The sequence below is a fragment of the Podarcis muralis genome, chromosome 7 (genome assembly GCF_964188315.1).
Source record: "Podarcis muralis chromosome 7, rPodMur119.hap1.1, whole genome shotgun sequence".
Taxonomy (NCBI): Eukaryota; Metazoa; Chordata; class Lepidosauria; order Squamata; family Lacertidae; genus Podarcis; species Podarcis muralis.
In genome coordinates this window covers 48,173,922-48,194,061 of record NC_135661.1, presented here as the reverse complement: position 1 = coordinate 48,194,061, position 20,140 = coordinate 48,173,922, and the positions used below count along the sequence as shown (strand labels likewise).

At 39.6% G+C, this 20,140-nt stretch overlaps 1 protein-coding gene across 6 annotated transcripts in view; it reads right to left on the bottom strand.

The window, feature by feature from the left end:
* Positions 1–5,612: 5,612 nt before the first annotated feature.
* Positions 5,613–20,140, bottom strand: part of CDH8 (cadherin 8) — a 231,140-nt gene continuing 216,612 nt past the window's right edge. For 5 of the 6 annotated variants that reach the window (XM_028739646.2, XM_077931723.1, XM_077931724.1 and 2 more), the window contains 2 exons: positions 10,979–11,230; positions 5,613–7,754 (listed from right to left, as the gene is read on the bottom strand). In XM_028739646.2, coding sequence (XP_028595479.2) covers positions 7,261–7,754; positions 10,979–11,230 — 746 coding nt within the window. In that variant the 3' untranslated portion in view covers positions 5,613–7,260. Of the gene's footprint in view, positions 7,755–10,978; positions 11,231–20,140 lie in introns of those variants that run through there. The other variant, XM_077931725.1, reaches the window with a different exon arrangement.

Here is a 20,140-nt window from a genome sequence, read left to right as displayed (position 1 = left end):
ATGCTTTAACTCTCCTACAGTGCAGGCAATAAGATTTTTTAAGGGAGGAATCTTATTACTGGATGTACTGCTGTGGTCTCTGTTGACATTTTCAATCAAAAAGGCAATCAGAAGGTCATATGTTTGAGAGTTTCTCTACAAAGGAACCTGTTAGGGGCTACACGGAGGAATATAACACACACAGGAGTTACTTGGCTTAAATTCCTGTGTGACCATGAACAGTAATTTGATCTATATAATGGAAGAGTCATATTTTGTGCCTTAACAGTGGCATAAATCAGATATCCCCCAAGTTTCATCCGCTAAGGCAAAACATATCAAGGGAGGGGTGCGTGTTAGGGAGTGAGAATGTCAGGTGTTTTCCGAGAAGAGCAAGGTACCTGTGGCCATCCAGATGTTGCTGGACTCTGTCAGCTCCAGCATGGCTAATGGCCAATGGCCAGGGAAATGCAGTCACAAAGTTTGGGGTTTACCTGGGGCCACTATATTAATTATAACTTGGAAACTTGTGAACTGCATAGGGGAAAAGAGACCATGTTTAGTAAATATGCAATTCCACTACCAGCCACATAAGCCTGTCATCAATGTGTGAGCCCTACCCTGAAGTGACTCAGGCTGGTTTTGATTCCATCTCTTTCCCCCTGCCACACCACTTCAGGTGATGGTGGCAGTCCTTTGTGACCCACATCCCTTCAGAACCCCACCTGTCCAACTGAGTGACACAGTTTAATCTGCCATATGGGTCCCACAGCACTGTGTGCAAGTCTCTATAATCACAGTTCACCAGGGGCACCTGGGACATTTTGCCACTGCAGGCAAAATGCCCTGCCACTACAGCCCTCTCTCCCACACCACCACCCTGCAGACCCAAGCCCCCTCCACACACCTGCACCGATGCCAGTCATGCCACAACTGCACCTTCACCTGTAATTGCACTGTTGATACCCCCCATGATACAGTGGCGGCAGCAAGGGTGCAGTATTAGTGGAGAGGGCAAGGGCACTGTGGCAGCTGTAGCAGCGACATGGGCATGGACAAACTGGAGTGAAATAGTGGGGGCAAGGGTTGGGCAAGAAGAGGAATTGCTTCATCCTGCTTCATACAAGCAAATTACACTGACAAACTGGAACGTGTCCAGAGGAGGGCAACCAAAATGGTCAAAGGCCTGGAAACGATGCCTTATGAGGAACGGCTAAGGGAGCTGGGCATGTTTAGCCTGGAGAAGAGGAGGTTAAGGGGTGATATGATAGCCATGTTCAAATATATAAAAGGATGTCATATAGAGGAGGGAGAAAGGTTGTTTTCTGCTGCTCCAGAGAAGCGGACACGGAGCAATGGATCCAAACTACAAGAAAGAAGATTCCACCTAAACATTAGGAAGAACTTCCTGACAGTAAGAGCTGTTTGACAGTGGAATTTGCTGCCAAGGAGTGTGGTGGAGTCTCCTTCTTTGGAGGTCTTTAAGCAGAGGCTTGACAACCATATGTCAGGAGTGCTCTGATGGTGTTTCCTGCTTGGCAGGGGGTTGGACTCGATGGCCCTTGTGGTCTATTCCAACTATGATTCTATAATTCTATGATACAAGCAACAGACTTGCTATTCACCTGAAAAGGGCCATGGGGTACTCACTATCTTTGTCATGCTCTCCTCTTTTCTGCACACAGACGCAAGGTGACTACTGCTGACCAACCTAATTATTCAGCTCCCATCACTAACTGCTTCTATAGGCAATACAGTATGGAGTAGGCAAAAAATGTCCCCCCGTCAGCCAATCACAGAAAAGGGGGGAAAATCCCTCTCAGTCCCTACTATAGTGAACAGCTAGATGTGATAAGGAGCAGGAGGAATTGGACAAGAAGGCTTTACAGGAAGGGAAACCCGCAAGCAGGACCTGGGCCCAACACAAAGGCCTGAAGGCATTCTCATTCCTCCCCCCCCCCCCCGCCCCAGCTAATTATTAGGTGCTTTAAGCCTATGTCCTTTGGATGTTTTGTATTTACATAATTCACAAATGTCCAAACTGACTTTCCCATCATGAGATAGCAAGACCCCCTGACAGAATACGAGTTGCTTACTTGCAAAAATTTCAATACACATAGTCCTATTCATGTGTTCCAAATCACATGGAAGTAAAGTGTAAAGAGGATGTGGAGTTCCCAATCATGGGGACACTTCTAAGATCACTTATCTGAATGCATTTACAATCCCCCTTCAGACCTTCCAGATCAATACAAGAAGGTTGGGGTGGTATAGGTGGGACCAGTGCTCACAGTTACAATGGGGACAGGAATAGCATGCATGGCACAATTGTTACCTGCACAATTGTCCTGATCATGCAGATCATCATATGTTAGCAATTGCTCATGCACTAGGAGTTCTTTCCAGATTAGAATTCCTACATTCAGTCTGTCTGACTGTCTGTCTGTCTCTATCATCTCTCTATCTCTCTATTTCTCTATATATCTATATCTATATCTATATCATCTATATCTATGTTAGGTATTTATATACCACTTATGTACCAAGGATTCCAGTTGGTGTACATAAAAATAATAAAATCCATGCCATGGATAAAATCAATTAAAATAATAATAAAAGAACGAAAGCTTCCTTAAAACGTTAAAATGTGTGCTTTAAAAGAAAGGTCTTAATCAGGTGTTGGAAATTCGTCAGGGAGCGGGCCTGTCTGATTTCTGCTGGGAGAGAGTTCCACAGAATTGGGCCCACAATACTGAATGAATAGCTTCTGGAGGATGTAGGTTGTCCAGTCTGCATTTGGGAGACCCTAAAATCTCATTGTTTGGGCAGGGATATTAAGGAAGCCCAATGCCAAGTTTTTGAGGGCCTTGTAAATTACTACAAGAACCTTGAAGTTGGACTGGTAACATATGAACAGCCAGTGCAAGCTGTTAAGCACTAGTGTTAGATACTGGCAGTAGTCTGACCCCCACCAACAGTCTAGCCACAGCATTATAATCTAAGCTATGCATGAATAAGGGAAATATCTATCTTGAAGATTATGCTATTCTACAGTTTAGTAATAATTTTGATGCTTTTTATATCTGGCTTTTGATTTACGTTCACATTAACAATCCAAAACCCTCAGAATGATGCAACTTAAAATTGAACTAAATGAAACCTTTTCCACCTTGAGCAGCTGATTAATAGAGCTTCTTGCAAGAAGATGTTCAACTCTTCATGGAATCTGCAACAATATGCCTCCATTCAGCTTCATTTTGAAATGTTCATGTAGGCTGTTTTCCATTCTTTAAATTAATTTCCCTGTTCAGTTTGTGATTAGAAGGCAAGAGCTGTGTAAAAGTTATTCAAAGATGGAACCAGTGAATACAGTTTCAATAAACATGAGACTTCATTAATTTGATCAAAACCTTTACAAGCATGTAGAAGTGGTGTTAGCATATCAGTTGTTTGCAGGCTGCAGTCATTAAATCTAGCTGTGCTACAACAGAAGCAGTATCAGTGTCATTGTAACTGTATTCAGGTGTTTGGGTGAACATGTGGGGGCTGAAACAAAATAGGGGCTGTAAGAGTACTGACCCCACCATTTTTATCCTCAATATCTCCACAGAGGTGGTTTTAGGGTAACACAACAGGTTCAGCCTCATTGGGTGCCATACCACAACAATGCTGTAGAACAAAGTGTAGCATCATACAGGGTGCCACTGAAATTTTAGTGCCCAAAGTCTGTCACTGGTCTCCATGCACTCCAAGCTGCCCCATCTTCTGGCCTTCACAAGTTGAGCATTAAGGTCTCTGGTGTGATCCTATGTTCAGCTGAATAGTTACAACCCTCCCTTTGATTGGAAACCTTGAACCATGTGAGAAGGATTCTAACCCCATTCAACAGAACATATAATTCTCCTTCAGATCTCCACACTGAATGTGTGACGGTAAAGAGAAGAAGGTGCAGGATGAACACACTTGGGAAGATTGGGAATGAAACCAAGATGAGTGCCTCTGTACCTCCTACACGGTTTAAGCCCTCACATGTTCACTGAAAGGGCTACAGATTTAGAGACAAACCACACGTAATTCTGGAAATCTGAGATCAAATTTGTAGCAACCATGTGGATGAGTGTGAAGGGAGAGACTTGAATCAGGACTTCATCTGAGAAGGAGAGTTCATGCTTTTATACCTGTGCCATTCCTGATCCATTTCCCAAACTGAAACCATCACCTCCCTTTGAGGTACCATTTGGATACCTAATGTGGCCTTCCCCATCACTAATATTAACTTTACACACACCCCTACATACAATTGGAGCATCATCAATGCTATGTCTAGTTGTGTCCTCAAAAATGGATGGATATTTTTGTAAAAAATATTGTTATTAGAATTCTAGTACAATTGTAGTATACATTGTACTATGCATGGCTACTCAGAGGTAAGGTCCACTGCATTGATTTTGACTCTTTCCACGGTAAGTGTGTATTGGGTTGTAGCAGAATGAATGAATTTCCAACTCTCTAAAGATATGTTTCCAGTCAATATTGTCAGTTTTAAGCTAGCTGGACAAATGGTATGACTTGATGTAACTCAGCCCCTTAAAGTTTGGTTGAGATCAACCCCACAGATTACTTGGTGGCATTTGTCCAATAGTCAATCCACAGCACCACCTTGACTCTTTTGTAACTGAACCTCTGTTCTGTGACAGTAAAATGGAACCAACATGAGATATTGAGTACACAACCCTTTGAAAATTATTGATGTCAGAGTAAATAACACCAACCACAATAACATTTGCAGATTAGAAATGAGACATGATTTCCCAAATCCAACTACATTTTCAACAGTCTAAAACTGGCATGAAATGAAATCTCTTTTGATGTAACTTTGGATTGAAATAATAATAATAAAAGCATATGATTGCCTTCTGAAAACTGATGAAAGGATCTGCATTTATTCTACACAATGATTTCTGAAAACTCACTTCCAGAAATGCACATTTTGATTCTCACACACCTACACACACCCTGAATGGTGATGTTTGCTTGTTTTCAATATTTGATTGGAGATAGTTTTGCCTACATTCATCATGTGCTAGGTGCAGTCACAGATGGGGCTGTGCCACTTACCTGATCTCCCTTCAGCTGAGTCACAGGACAGAGAGGGAGAGAGCAGAGGCAGTGGTGAGGTTGGTATGGCGCAAATGCACAGACAGAGCCAATCCAGTGCTCTTGCTGATGTATTTAGGCTGCCATGACCTTGGTGCCACCTAACTCCTCTACCCTCCATCCCAGTGACTAGTTCGAAGGGAGGTCAGTCACAAACTCACCTTCCTATCTGCTAATGGTTAGGGATGCAAGGACTCTTTCACATTATGCATTGGGTTCCATTGAAACCCATGCAGATCCAAGTAGGGAGGGACCAATTGCCTCCAGAATATTTCTCTTTTCCATTCATGACTGACTCAACCTGCTTTTAATAAACAGGGAGAATCATGGAATGGTTCTGAGTTAAATAACACATTGATTATTTAAAAGCCTTAGAAGGAATTGCAGCTCTCAGAGGATTCATCTATTTACACGCTGATGATGTGTCTCTGTAAGATGCAGGCAAAACTGAAAAGAAACGGTGATCACAAAGAAGGTATTTATAAAAATATATTTCCACAAAGTAGGAAACAATACAGGAGTTGTTGGTTGTTTTTTGTCTTCTGAATACAATACATGGAGTAAATAAAGAAAACAATTGCATCAAAACAAAAATAGAAAAAAAGTAAAAATGAATTGCATGTAATACTTAGTTTTATTATACAATTGCTACTTCTAAATAGTCAGTTTTCATTACAAATTGAGGATGTCAACAGCTACTAAGTGCTGCTTTCTTTGTGAGCAAGATCCCTGTGCATAACCATGAATATTCTAGAAAATAAGAAAAGCTAAAAACATAAGCAGGAAAATTATGTACACACCGGATCTTCTAGTATAGTGGATAACTATAAGCATGTGTGACCTTATGGTGAAATGTGTGGAATTTTCAATGTCTTTGTTTTGTTTTTTGTAAATATTCACATGAACCAGTTTGCTTCCAGTTGCTTGTGCTTGTACTAAAACACCAGTTCTTGGTTTATGAAGAAAATATAAAATGGTCCAATGTTAATTTCTTCCAGAAACACCCTCACCCTGCTACCATTCCCTTGAAACTCCTCCACTGCTAATATCTCTTGTGTTTGTTTTTCAAAATGTACATTTCATTTAACATTCATTTTATATAGATATATATATAGAACAAAGAATTCTAACCTTTTATTAATGGATACAATTTTGACATTTCCCTTCTCTTATACTCTTACCAATAATCAATCTTAATAAATAAAAGTAGTAATGGACATCAATAAAATATTTATTTCAAGGATTAAACAAATAAATTTGTTCTTTAGCAATAAAACCAGCTTTTGTATATGAGTCCATCTTCTTTCACATATTTCCCTCCTTTTTCTTATAGAAGACAAAGTAGATGAAATGAGTGATTCTTCTAGAAAACAATCCATTTTGTTTGAAAAGTAGAGAACTTTAGTCTCTTCTCCACTTGAACATTTGCACAATGGTGGATTTTGAATCCTGTCACTGGAATAGATTAAGAACATGTGAATATTTTAAGGCTTGACACAATGTTTGAAGATGATATTCAGTCTGTGGTTTTTGTGGCCAAGAATTACCCTATGTACAACTTACAGTCACTGCACAGTTGAGGCCAAAAGGGACTTTATCAATGCTTTTCTTAAAAATTCAGCATTGCAAAGAAGACCAGATATTGCTTTTAACATTCTTTTTTTCCTGTTTTTGTGGTGGAATCTTTGTTGGCAATGTGGAAGCAAACCATTAGCTTTCAATGGACTATCAGAAGATGCTCTTCATAAGCAAAAATCCATAGAGGTCCATTATGTAGAAAAGCACCTATCTTCTCCATTTCCTTTCCTTTCACGTACTGAAGGTGATCAAAGATCCAAACCTCCATCTTCAGAGTGGTCATGTGAATATAGAATATCCAAAGACTTCTAGACACTCTACGTACTTAACTTCACACTCCACAAGACTCAGACCTCCTAACATATACTTTTGATTTATGTACTTTTTTGGTTCAACATTACAATGTAGTTGATTTTATAAGATGACTGGCACTAAAGTTGCCCCTAAACAAAAAGCCACATTAGTCATAACTAACAGCAGTGGCCCTAAAATATTACATGATCGCTTAAGTCAAGAGTGAAAAAAATAAAAGTTTGTAATCCACTGTCAAGTTTCTTTGTCACTTTCGCCCACTGAGTAAAGTTCCCCGAGTCTTTTAAAACGGGGTCCCCATTCGCTGAGGTAGTCAAAATTCTGATCAGAGTCTGATGTTGAAGACTCTAAGGAACTTAGAGAACCAGCTACTGAGCCTCTCCCCTCATACCCATAAATCTGAATCGAGTCATATGGAGGAGCTGTAGGGTCATTATCAGCTTCATGGAGCCTTACATTGATAAATTCATCAACATCAACACCATTAGGAACAGGTGCCAGTCCCTGCCTCGGCATAAATTGAAGATCGGGTTTAATATCCTTGCGGGGCAAAAATCCATTTATTCCATCAGGGTTTTGTAAAGTTGCAATGTCAAATGCTTCCGTATCTTCTTCGCCACCTCCTTCGTCATCGTAACGGATGATGTTTTCCCTCACATCTTCATCGTCTTTGATAATAAGAGGCTCGTTTTTATGTCTCCTCAGTGTCACAAACAGCACCACAATGACTGTAAAGGAAATACCACAAGCTGATCAACCTTTGAAAGCAGTTCTTAACGCAAGCAAAATATTTCCTCAGAGGGTGAAAAGGTGCTTATATTTCTATGAGGGCTTGACTGGAAATTTGGTTATTAGAACATGAGGTAAAATGAATTTGGGAGAGAAGGAAATTTGGGATCCCTGAAACTAGGAGATAGGAAATTCAAGGAAAGGGCCCATTTTTAAAAAAAGTTCTGAGAGGCACTTGCTAGTCTGAGCATCCTTGTCTTGCTCTGACTTTGATAGGATCAAGCTCAGGAAATGCAGTTTGTCAGGAAATGGTGCCAACACTGAGGACAGCTATTCACCTGTATTCCCTGACTGATAGCCTCTCACATCTTACAACTTTGTGAACAGTGACATAAGCAATAAATTGTCAATATAGTCAAGTGGATCTAGTTCCTGATAAGGCATGATGCTTGATTTGCCAGCATTTAGTTCCAGCATCAACCTATGCACCCCAAAGGCAAATTTCCCCTTTAAATGGATCTGACATAGGCTTTTGTAGGATATCCAGCCTCATATAACCCAGAGTCTGAACTCTAATGCATGAAGGGGTTAAAACCAGAGTAGGCTGTCCTGTCAGGCCTAGCTAAGTTATTCCTCCTCACCTTGGGAGGAAGAGTTATCAAGCCTGTGTTCTTCCATTCCACCATTGGACCCTACCAGTAAGGAGATCTAAGCTGGATGTTCCAGACTTAAACTACATGGCTTAAGCAGGCCATCTTTGTGTTTCTATGCAGATAATTCAGCAGCATTTACCATTTTGGAACCTAAGTTAAACTGCCTGTGTTTTCTTGCTGCTGTACAAAAAAGCACATGAATCTGACAAAGTGTTTGTAAGTAAACGAATTTTAACTTACTAAACATGTAATCTCTTTCTATGCTAAGGGAAGTGGGAAACTTTGGATGCAATTTAGAAGGGGATATTTAAAAGGTCTAACAGCCTATATTTCCATACTTTACTTTGCTGCATGTTTTGCCATTTTAAAATCTCTGCTGGGGCCCTCTCACCAAAGAGTACTTGTATCTAGGCAACCAAGGAATTCTCCTTTTTATTATAACACTAAGTATTTTATACTTTTAAACAAATACAGAACACAAAACCAAAAGTTTGTATGTTGTGTACATGTAGGGTGAAAGGTAACTAAATTAGTAACTAAATTCTACCTTTTTGAGTTTAGTATACATTTCAATAAAATCCATTAAATATTCAAGGCTATTGTCCAATGTGTTTATTTGTGAAGTATTTTACTATCATTACTATCACTACTACTACAACCACTACAGCTAATAGTAATATTGTTGCAAATATTCATCAATTGCTTCCATTACAAATCTGTTTCTAACAATCCCAATATGTAAGCACATATATGTGAACACAATAATCAATCCACAGGATGTTTTAACACCCCATCTGCTAGGTAATAACTCATTGTGAGGGAGCTTTGCTGTCATTGACATCTTCTCTCATGTGTGATGAAAAGAGCATTACTCAGCTATGAAAACACATTTTAATGGAATTTCCAGAATATAAACATTTTTGCAAAGTAATTTCCCCAATAGAATGTATTTGTGTATCTTATTTCCACAAATATATGTATTTATATGCAACAATTTACTCTAGTACATTCGTACCTCAGGTTACAGACGCTTTGGGTTGCATGATTTCGGGTTGTGCACCGCGCCGAACCCGGAAGTACCAAAATGGGTTACTTCTGGGTCTTGGCGCTTGCGCATGTGCAGAATCGCAACCCGCGCATGTGCAGATGCGGTGCTGCGGGTTGCGGACGCTGTGGGTTGCGAACGTGCTTCCTGCATGGATCACATTCGCAACCCGAGCATCCACTGTATACATCTTCTGGGCCCTATGAATTGGAGAACTACATTGCAAAATTTGGAGAAGTGTAGATTTTGACAGATGCTTCAGTTTGCATACTGTTTTGGAAAGTGCAAATTCACATTTAAATGCTAACTGAATTGAATTCCCACCCCATTCCTACTCTGGATACCACCCAAAAAAGTTGCTATTAACCCTGCAACAGTGTTTTTTTCCTAAAAAAACAACAGGTGCCAGTTCTCACCTTGAAGTTGTTACAGTAAGTATTCACATTTTTAACCCCCCCCCCAAGAGGTGTCAGTACTGCATGCCCTTGAGTATCCTCGGGGGCGGGGGAGCACTGCCCTGCAGCAGTGGGGGGTAGTAGTAATAGTAGTAGTAGCAGTGTTTGTATTAGGCTTTGGTCTCTACCCTTCAGGGGAGCTAACAGCGACTTTAATGAAGACTTGATATTGATGGGGGAAAGCATGAGGAAATGAGTTGAACATGCTCTCCACCAATGTTGCTGCTCCAGTAAAAATTAGATGCCTTCACAAGTATTCAAATGTAAACAGAAAATGTGTCCGGTGATCTAATTATCTGTGTTTTGACTGTAATTGTGTTCTAAGCACTTGGGTACTGTACAAGTTTACTGCCCATGAGACCTTGCACAATGTTCTACTAATCATACAGAATGTAACCCTCCAACGACGTATAGTAACCTATCCAAACTTTCGAGTCTGGCTGACTAGCTAAGGAAAAACAGAGGAGTCATCTTCCGTTTGGCAGGCCTCAATGGATACCCCGTAGACTGTGATAATTTCACTAGGTCACCATTTGTGAAAAGTTGGTCTATGGCAGGAGTAGTCAACATGGCGCACTCCAAATGATGCTAGGCGGGAACTCACATCAACCCTAGTCAGTATGGTGAATAGTCAAAGATAATGAGAGTTTTCTCCAAGAACATCTGGAGTGAATCATGTTGACTACCCTTGGCGTCTGGGAATATTCGATGTTGCCCAAGTTTACTAAGGGTAGATCCTTTTTCAAATAATGGACCTAAGCTATTGATTTCAATGAATCTACTAGCCACTTACCTCTTTCACTGCCACATCCTTTTCTTCCAGAAAAGTTTGTCTATATTGTTTAGCAATTTATGAACCAGAAACATGTGAATCTTACTCATGTTTAAAGCACTGCTCCAATTGTCTACTATGACTGGCAGTGGCTTTCCAGGGTCTTCAGTAGTGGGTCTACTACTAGAGACACAATCAATTTAAAATGGGAGCTTTTGCAAGTAAAGCATATGCTCAACTGCTGAAAGATGCTCCTTTCCCATATGGAAGTCTTTCTGACCAGTAAATGAATACGTACCTAGCAGCAAAATGATGCAGGCTAGAATTGCTATTAAAGCTCCCATGCTGAGGCCAATAGGGAGCACATAAGCTTCAGCATTGCAGGACTGGGCAATACCCTCGTTGCTGCATCCACAGACCTTAATGGTGAGGGTACTGGTGCTGCTCATTGGGGGATTTCCACTGTCGCTGATTATGATAGGTAGAAAATAGACTTCTTGCTTCTGACGGCTGAATCCATTATGTTTTGTTAGAATGTTAAGGGTGTTATCTGGAAAAGAAGGGGATAATCTATTTCAGATTAAGGCTACAGAATGCAAGGCTTTCTTTGATGAGGCCAAATCTACTTACCTTATTTTGTGTTCATTTTCATAGTTTTACAAAAGTGCTTCTTCGTGTTGCCAGTTTATGGCATGTGACGTGAAAAAATTGGTGTACCATCAGTGCTGCCTTCTTTTTTCTCCTTACCATCCTTAGCCTCATTTGGAGCTCCTTGGAAATTGACAGGGATGGGGAACCTCAGGTCCAGAGGCCAAATGCAGTCTTCCAAGCCCCTCTATCAGGCCCTTGGGACTCTCTCTACACCCCCTCTTCCCAGGCCACAACATTCACTGAGCCGTCTCCGCAAACTCACTGAGCAATTTCGTCCAGCTGAAATGGGTCCTTGAACAGTGGTAGTGTCTCTTCCTTGCGTGGGTGAAGAGAGAGGTTGTTTTTATGCAGGAACCTCTGACTGGTATATATTAAGGACTGTCTCCTTCTATGTGATTGTGGCTACCTATTGTTTTTTGTCAACAGAAGCTTTTTTCCACCCCCACTCCTGCCCTGAGGTACACTTGACTGGGTTGCAAGACAGGACTTTTAAAGTTGTGACACTCAGGTTATGAACCCCATCCTTAGAGGGTCTGGCTACCTGCTTCTCTTAGGTGAGCTTAATTATGCTTTTATGGCTGTTTTAAAACTGTCTTCTGTTAAGCTTGTTGAATTTATATTGTTTTCATAAAGCACATTTTTGGGAGTTGGGATTAAGAGCCAAAACGTGTCTATAAAAGTTGGGAGGTTTCAACTGAACGTCAGGATAAACATCATGGTAGTAAAAGCAGTTTGGACAATGGAACCAATTACTTCTGCAGGGCAGGTGTTCCCTTACTTGTGGTCTTCAAATAAAAGGTGAACATTTATCTGCTGAGGATACCCTACCTATAGATTTCCTGCATCAAGCAGAGGATTGGGTTGTCATCGCAACCAAATCATGCATTTAAGACACTATTAAAACACATTTAAAGCACAAAGAATCATGAGAATGGTAGTTTAACCCTCAGAGAGCCTTTTGATGCAACAGCTTTCGCTATGGAAATTGAGCATACATACAGTTGACTGCCTAATCATTCCTTCTGTTTTTGCATAGTGAAACTTGTTACCTTTTTCACAGTTCTTAGGCACAGTTGACATCATTAAAACAATCACCATTTAACTCCCACAATTGCTGAATTTACAGAGGCCTGTCTTCCATTTACTAGGAAAAATATAGGCAGTGCTGCAGACACTGGAGTGAGGTAAATGTTGGCTTTATTTAATGACACCCACTGTGTGTTAGCAGTAAATCAAATAACTAAGAACCGCACAGGTAATTACTGAATTCAACTCTCCTGCAAGATGTATGAGATTTTTCTATTACATTAGGTAACCCTAGATTACTGGCACCCGGCATCCCACCCAACCCTCTCCTCTTATTAGCAGTTCTGTGTATGCCAGGCAACACTTCAAAAATGTAACAAGGTTTGATTTATTTGCTTACTTAACAAGTCATCAGGGTACTTTACTGCTTTACTCAGAAGGCTATTTTGAATCCTGCTGCCATGGATGTCCTTGGGTTTATGCTGATTTGGATTCATTTGATACATTTCTTCAAATAAAAAGTAGCAGGAAGTTAATCGAAATAATGTTTTGATAGACCTACAGAAGATCCTGGTTTTCCTAAAGGTTTCCCCCATTTGCTTACTTAACAATTCATCAATTTTTTAAACTACTTATTCAGAAAAAATATTTTGAATCCTGCTACCATGGATGTGCTTGGATTTATGCTGATTCAGATTCATTTGATACATTTATCCAATAAAAAACAACAGTTAGTTAATAGAAATAATATTCCACCAGACCTAAAAGAGACCCCGGTTTTCCTAAAGAAAGAACAATAATGTTCTGGGCAAAGGTCCAATAAACAGCTTCTGTTGTCTAAGTATTCCATTCATTAATCATTCCAACTTCCATTTATCGTTCATTCTCCCATTACTCTCGTATTCAAGTTAAACAATAACAATATTGAAAAACAGTTACAGAACTGGAGCATACATTGTGCTGCTCCTCGCATTGCTTTCAGAACATTTTCTTTTTTCTCTTACCTTCATATTACAAATGTTGCTCACACACCACTTAGACTGGGCAGATTTGCCCCACCCCATAAGAGAGGAAGACTAGAACAGTGAGGTTCTAGTCTTTCCCTTTAGAAATTACTGCTATGATAAGGCTTCTTCTTCCAAGCCATGATTCCCCATGTGACTCACAGTGATAGTAGTTAGGACCAGAAGTAGCAAGTTTAACTAAACACCAAGGGTTTAAAATCATGGGAAACAATCAAAAATTGGGGAAATCTCAAACCACCTTCTATAGTCACATGCCTTTTTTAAGGTGTGGGAAAAGGTTCCAAAGGTAAACTGACAAAATGAGTAAAAGAAGGCAGATTAATAAATGAAAAGTTTGTAGGGAAATGGAGCTTGTTTATCAATTACTGGAATGAAAAAGTGCAAGAATCATTCCATCCACTTAGGGTGGGAGGATCAAACCATAAGCAAATTTTGGGGTGGTGTGTTCCACAGGAATTCTAAAATTTCTAAATTTTTGAATATTACAGTGGTTAAAGATCCAGGCTTAGCCATGATATCATTTTTTTTCAAGGAACAAATAAATAGATTTTCTTTAAGCCATTAACAATCCATTTCTTGACAGCAGCCTGGATGGAAAACACAATCTTATGGAGAAGTGATCATTTGTTAACTATACAAAGTGGTATGATAGGGTTTGGAAGGCTGTGCTTGTAGATGAACTATCACAACATTGCAAAGTAATCAGAGGTGACATTACCAGAGAAAAATATTGTGATGACTGGATCCCCTTCATTTCTTTCATTAATTCCTTACCAGAAGAACTTAGACCATATTTTCTTTTTGAAGAAGTATGTTTTCCTGAACTTTATACTGATACTCCAGGTGTTTTTTATTTAGATACCATGCCACTGACTCTCTCCAAGGTTTAAGGAAGGTTGTTGTTCACTTTGCAAGTCTGCTATTGTAATCAATCCAATGTGTTTGACATTTATATTCTTTCCAAAGTACGTAATGAGTATGCATGGTTCACCTATATATCACCCCTAAAACATTATCTCTAGAATGCTTTGATAATTTTATATCAGTTTGTTTATTTTAATGTTTTTACTCATTTCTTTCTCTTTCTTTCTAATTCTTTTTTTACTCCTTTAATATTTTTTTAATCTCTTTGTTTAATCTCTTTTTGCTTTGTTCTTGCTTCTGTTTTCTTCTGCTTTTTGTGTTTGTTGTTTTTAATCCTCTACTCAGAGTTAATGATGGGTTTGCATACAGATGAAGGTGATGGATGGTTGGTGTCAGGACCGGATTTAGGTTTGATGAGGCCCTAAGCTACTGAAGGTAATGGGGCCCTTTATATGTCCAGCTGTCTTTTGTAAAAAACAAATTGTCACTGTTTTAGGTGTTGAATATGTGCTATATAGTAATTTATGGCCCTAATAGGTATCTAAAGCAATTTTATTTGTTTTTTATCTTAGATTTTAAAAATGTACATCCAGTTTTTTTTCCCTTTAATTTTTTTTGGGGGGGCCCCAATAGAGTGGGGCCCTAAGCTATAGTTTGTTTAGCTCATACGTAAATCTGGCACTGGTTGGTGTGAAAGGCTGGGAAAGAGAAAATTTCTCAGGGAGGGAGAAGAAAGAGAAGCTCCTAGGGGGGAGAGAGGACTGTCAGAGAAGACACTGCATTCTTTTTCTCTTTTTTTGTTTTTGTTTTGATTAGTTTGTTTTTTATTGTATTGTATTATAAAAGGTCTTAATAAAATCTTACTTTAAAAAGTCAAGAAAACAGGGAATGACCACATGGGAAGAAAGATCCAGGCAAAACTGATACATACATGAGAAACAGTTCAGTTTTGTTATGGAATTCAGTTAAGTTACTCATGGGATGACACATTATTCATTTTTTTTTTCTGTTGACAACAGCTGTATTTTTTTATTGGTACAATAACCTGAAGGGGCTAATGTAAAGTACTCCCTCCACTAACTCACCTAAGTAGTTATGTATGTAAGCTCTGATCCATCTTGTCTCTAAGAGACAGAGTTCTATTTAAATTCACTTAGCATGCAGCCTGGTTTACAGCCTATTTAATTCTGAGAACTATTATTAAATTTCTGAGTATTATTTAGGCCAGTCAACACAAACTCACACAAACTGTTTTTCTCTCTGCAGGGCTTCACCTGGGTCATAGGTCTTATCCCAATCAAGCCCCAGAAGCTAAGGGTAGGTGACTGAACCAGTAGATTAAGATTAATTAGAGATGGGCAAATCTGTGAATTTTGGATTCTTTCTGCTTCTCATTTTTATTATCTTTAGTTCTCTATATCAGTAGGCTATGTAATACAGTGGTACCTCTGGTTACGAACTTAATTCGTTCCGGAGGTCCGTTGTTAAGCTGAAACCGTTCTTATCCTGAGCCGCTTTTTTGCTAATGGGGCCTCCCACTGCGCGTGCGCCAGAGGTGCATGATTTCCGTTCGCATTCTGGGGCAAAGTTTGCAACCAGGAGCAGCTACTTCCGGGTTAGTGGAGCTCGTAACCTGAAGCATTCGTAACCAGAAGTGTTCATAACCAGAGGTACCACTGTACACATAATTAATGAATTGTGTAACTTACTTAATTTTGCGACAGTGGAAATTGAGTTGCATAATATAGTTTTGTGCAGAAGACAGACAATAGTGGAACAGAAACTGTGCTGCATGTGGTGGAATGGAAAATAACCACTTCTCACATTCATACACTAAGTGCTACTTCAGTGTTGCAAGGTGCTATCCATGGAAGTCTTCCTTTTCTGAGTTCTGCAATTTGAAACTTTCAAGCAATCCAGCCTTCCTGTTTAGTAATAAAATCACTTTATCTGGTTTACTTTTGTCTCCCAGTAGAGAGCTTTTTTAAAAAACAACAACAACAACTTAGAAGCTCAGAAAACAGCAGGCAGCTCCTACAGGAGCAGACACCAAGGCTACTGCATGAATTAGCTTGGAAACAGGTGCTTGAGAGGGTGCTCTCTGCTCATCTCCCCAATTAACCTGCTGATCCTTTGTTATCATGCTTTTCATGTCATTTACTTAACCATCCCTTGGTTCACAAAACATAGCACACTTTGCTTTGTGATCTATTCTTATGAGTTCTAAGCTAAGTTGCCATCTATGCCTTTCATGTGCATATGTATGGATTTAAAACAACATCAACAACATCATTACATCACAAACCAGTGGAGGCTGGTTATTAGGGTGAAGGTGGCACTGCCCCACTAACCTCAGTCTGCCCTCAGTTAGCTCCCACCTGTCTGTCTTTTTACAACCAATCCGAGGAGAACTTCTGCCTGCCAGCTTCCTCCTCTACACTGGAGGTTAATTAATTAATTCATGAATTGCCTCTCTAAGCTCTCATTTGGTAATTAAGTATGCCTTAGGCCTCTTAAAGCATGCTTTTACTAGTGTGGCTTTTGCTTCCTCCTCAGTGGCTCCCACCGCATTCCAGATTTAGCCACTAAAATGTTGTCCCAACATTTACAGATCACAGGGATGACACTTCATGCCCTTGGGAGGTTTTTAAAACGTGTGGCATGCAAGCGGATATAAAAATGAATCATATGAGTGGAATACTTTATGCATACTTGAACTAGCATGAGAGCAGTCTTGGAAACAGCAAGCCCATGTGAGTAAAGGTGTGTAAACAGGGGACCCTAGCAGGTCTGAAACAAGACATATTGCTTTCCAAGGCAAAGAGCAAGATGGTGGGCCTACCCATTCCATGTAAAAGAATTCAATTGTACTGGTGGTTAGAGCTTCAAGACTGGTGATGGGAGAGCATCCTCCAGCATACTGGAGACAGGGAAACAGATTTTGGGGGGTGGGGGGGCAGAAGACAGCGTGTGGCAATAAAAGGAAATGACAGGGAGGTATTTAAGGAAGGACATCCCAGAGTTGCGGCTTTTGTTCTTCAATATCTGCAGCTTGAAGCCATTGATTCACTCTGCCTGATGGTTCTGGGCCTTGGCATCAGACCATAATTGTAATTTAGAACTTTTAAAGTCCACGAGTCAGTTTACCCTGAAGTGCCCTTTTGTGTGTGTACCTGATATTTCTTCAATTCAAAGTACTGCCTTTAATATTTAGAGATCTGTAGATTTCCCTGCTGTGTAACCTTCTACCTAGCTAGCTACTTTTCTGCCCTTCTCTTTCTTTTCATTTTTTAAAAATGTTCTTAGAAAGATCAAATCATTAATGGCATTAAAGACTGTACTATAAATTATCTGTGCTGGATTTGTTAATTCTGAACAGAAAGAAAGTTGTTTTTTAATTAGAAACTTTGCAGCTGGAAATCTCAAGGGCTGTGATGAAGTACATTTCTTTACACATGGGGAAAAGTTAGACAACATGAAATGAAAATAGTTATATCTGGGGGGCCTTCTGTGTACATGCATAGGAACTAAGTTATTCCACCAACTAATGAGCTAATGGCTGAAATGAGATTTGAACTGGGGGCTTCCTCGATCACAGGTCACAGTGTATGATTTCAATTTTATCGATGGAAAAAACCCACAGAACATCCATACAAACAAAGGTGAGATCAGATTATTTCGATTCATGTGTGTCAAACTACATTGAGTGGAGAATCAACGGTATCTAAAGAACAACAGTACTGCAGTCCATAATGTTCATTAGTGAAGAGGCATCAACCCAATCAGTGCTATTTTTCTAGAAAAAGAGGTGCTGGAACCCACTCAGCTTTCTGGCAGTAAGAGCTGTTTGATACGTGAACCAACTTCCAATAAAGGGGGTAGACTCTCCTTCCTTGGAGAATTTTAAGCAGAGGTTGGATGACCATCTATCATGGATGGATTAGTTAGGATTCCTCCATTGCAGGGGATTGGACTACATGACCCTTGGGCCCTTTCCAATTCCACAATTCTATGATTATATGGCAACACTGACCAGCAGTTATTGCCTGTATCATGGAATGAGCAGGTACATAGATCACCTGGTTATGTCACTGTCTTCTACCCAATGGTAAGGTGCACTATATTCCCGTTATTTTATTTATTTCACAAAATTAATATACTTTGTGATTATAGAGAAAACCTTAAAGTAGTTAGAAATTATTTTGACGAATACAAAATCTGCATAGATAAATTAGAATTAGGGTTAATTAGCATCCCCTGTTGGCTCTGGGGACGCTGGAAACAACATGTAGGCATGGTGAACAGGTCGGCACTCCTTCCTCCCCTGCATGCCGTGTATTGGATTGGGGAAGAAGATTAATCAAATCTGATTCGAGGTTAATATTGCCTGAATTGTATCTGCACCTCACAAATAGCTTATTACACGAGTCTCACTCTATAACTGCATCCACTTTTTATGTTTGTCCACTTGAATGCATCACTAAGGCAAAGAACGTTATGGTGTACTTCAGTGAGGTACTGCTTTTTTGAACAACAGAAGCAGAAACAAAAAGTTAGGCACCCAAACAGATCAGAGAGAAGTACATGTTTTGCAGAGTACTTTAGGTTCAACAAAGCAAAGTCACGCAGATCATGCACGATATTCTTTTTACGAGAAAGATTTTTACATAAGCCTAACAATAAAGACAAAAATGTTCTGTTCAGCCAGAAGGCTTATTAAAATAATCGGTAAATAAATTATGCAGCTTTATGATATTTTGAGGCTGATTTACGATAACCAAGCTGTATGTGTGCAGACACATTCATGGATAATTCAAAGTGATCTGCTTTCCGTGAACATCAAAAATTTGCAGTGTGTGTTCTGGAAACCAAATGAATGGCTGCTATCAAATTTCATATTAGATATCTGTAAGTTGTTGTTGTTGTTTTTAATAAAAGGTTTAAAACTGCAGCTCACCAATCATCCTACACCTCTTATATCATAATACGCCACATGTCAAACCAACATGACTGTGCAACGTAGATTTAGTGAGCTATGATGTGACAGCCAATGCCTCTTTCTGGGAGATTGTTTTATTGGACCTAAATGTCAAATGGTGACAGTTAGTTGCTAAAGAGAATCCAAAGGCTGCCCCCACACCCACACCCAGTTTATCTGTTATAGCGGGAATAATAGTTTTAAGCACACAAACTAAACCTATTCATTTCCAGGAAATTGTGATACCCTATTACCTCCAGTAAGAGTTCTGAATAGTGAACACTTATAAGAAATGTTATTCTGCAAGTGTCAGAAGAACCTATTGGACAATGCCTGTGTAATCAGTAGTGACTCACAACAAAACATCTTCCCTGTGTCTCTGCCACTATATATATATATATATGTCTGCTTTTCTTTGGAGGTTGAGTATCTGGGCCACTCAGGCATGATACCATTCACAATGTTCTTTTAAAACAAATTAAAAACAAGGTACAATGTAAGAAAGGTCATACACTGATATCTGAAGCAATGTTTCCCCTCTCAAAGTATTCAGAGCACAGAAAGGTAAGCTACCCTCCCCCTTGTGGTAAACTGGCAACTTACCAAAAAGGTGAATGGAGGCAAAATTCAAGCAAAATAAGTTTCTTTGACAACTGTTAGTTCAGTTTTCTAGAATCATAGAACTGTAGAGTCTGAAAGGTCTCCAAAAGCCAACTAGTTCAACCTCCTACAATCCAGGAATAACAGCTAAAAAATCCCTGAGAGATTTGGTTAAAAACTTCTAATGAAGTTGAGTCCACCACCTTTCAAGGCAGTCCATTCCACCTCTGAGCAGCTCTTACTGTTAGAAAGTTCTTCCTAATTTTTAGTAGGAATCTCCTTTCTTGAGATTCCTTTCCTTAAGCTTCAGTTATGA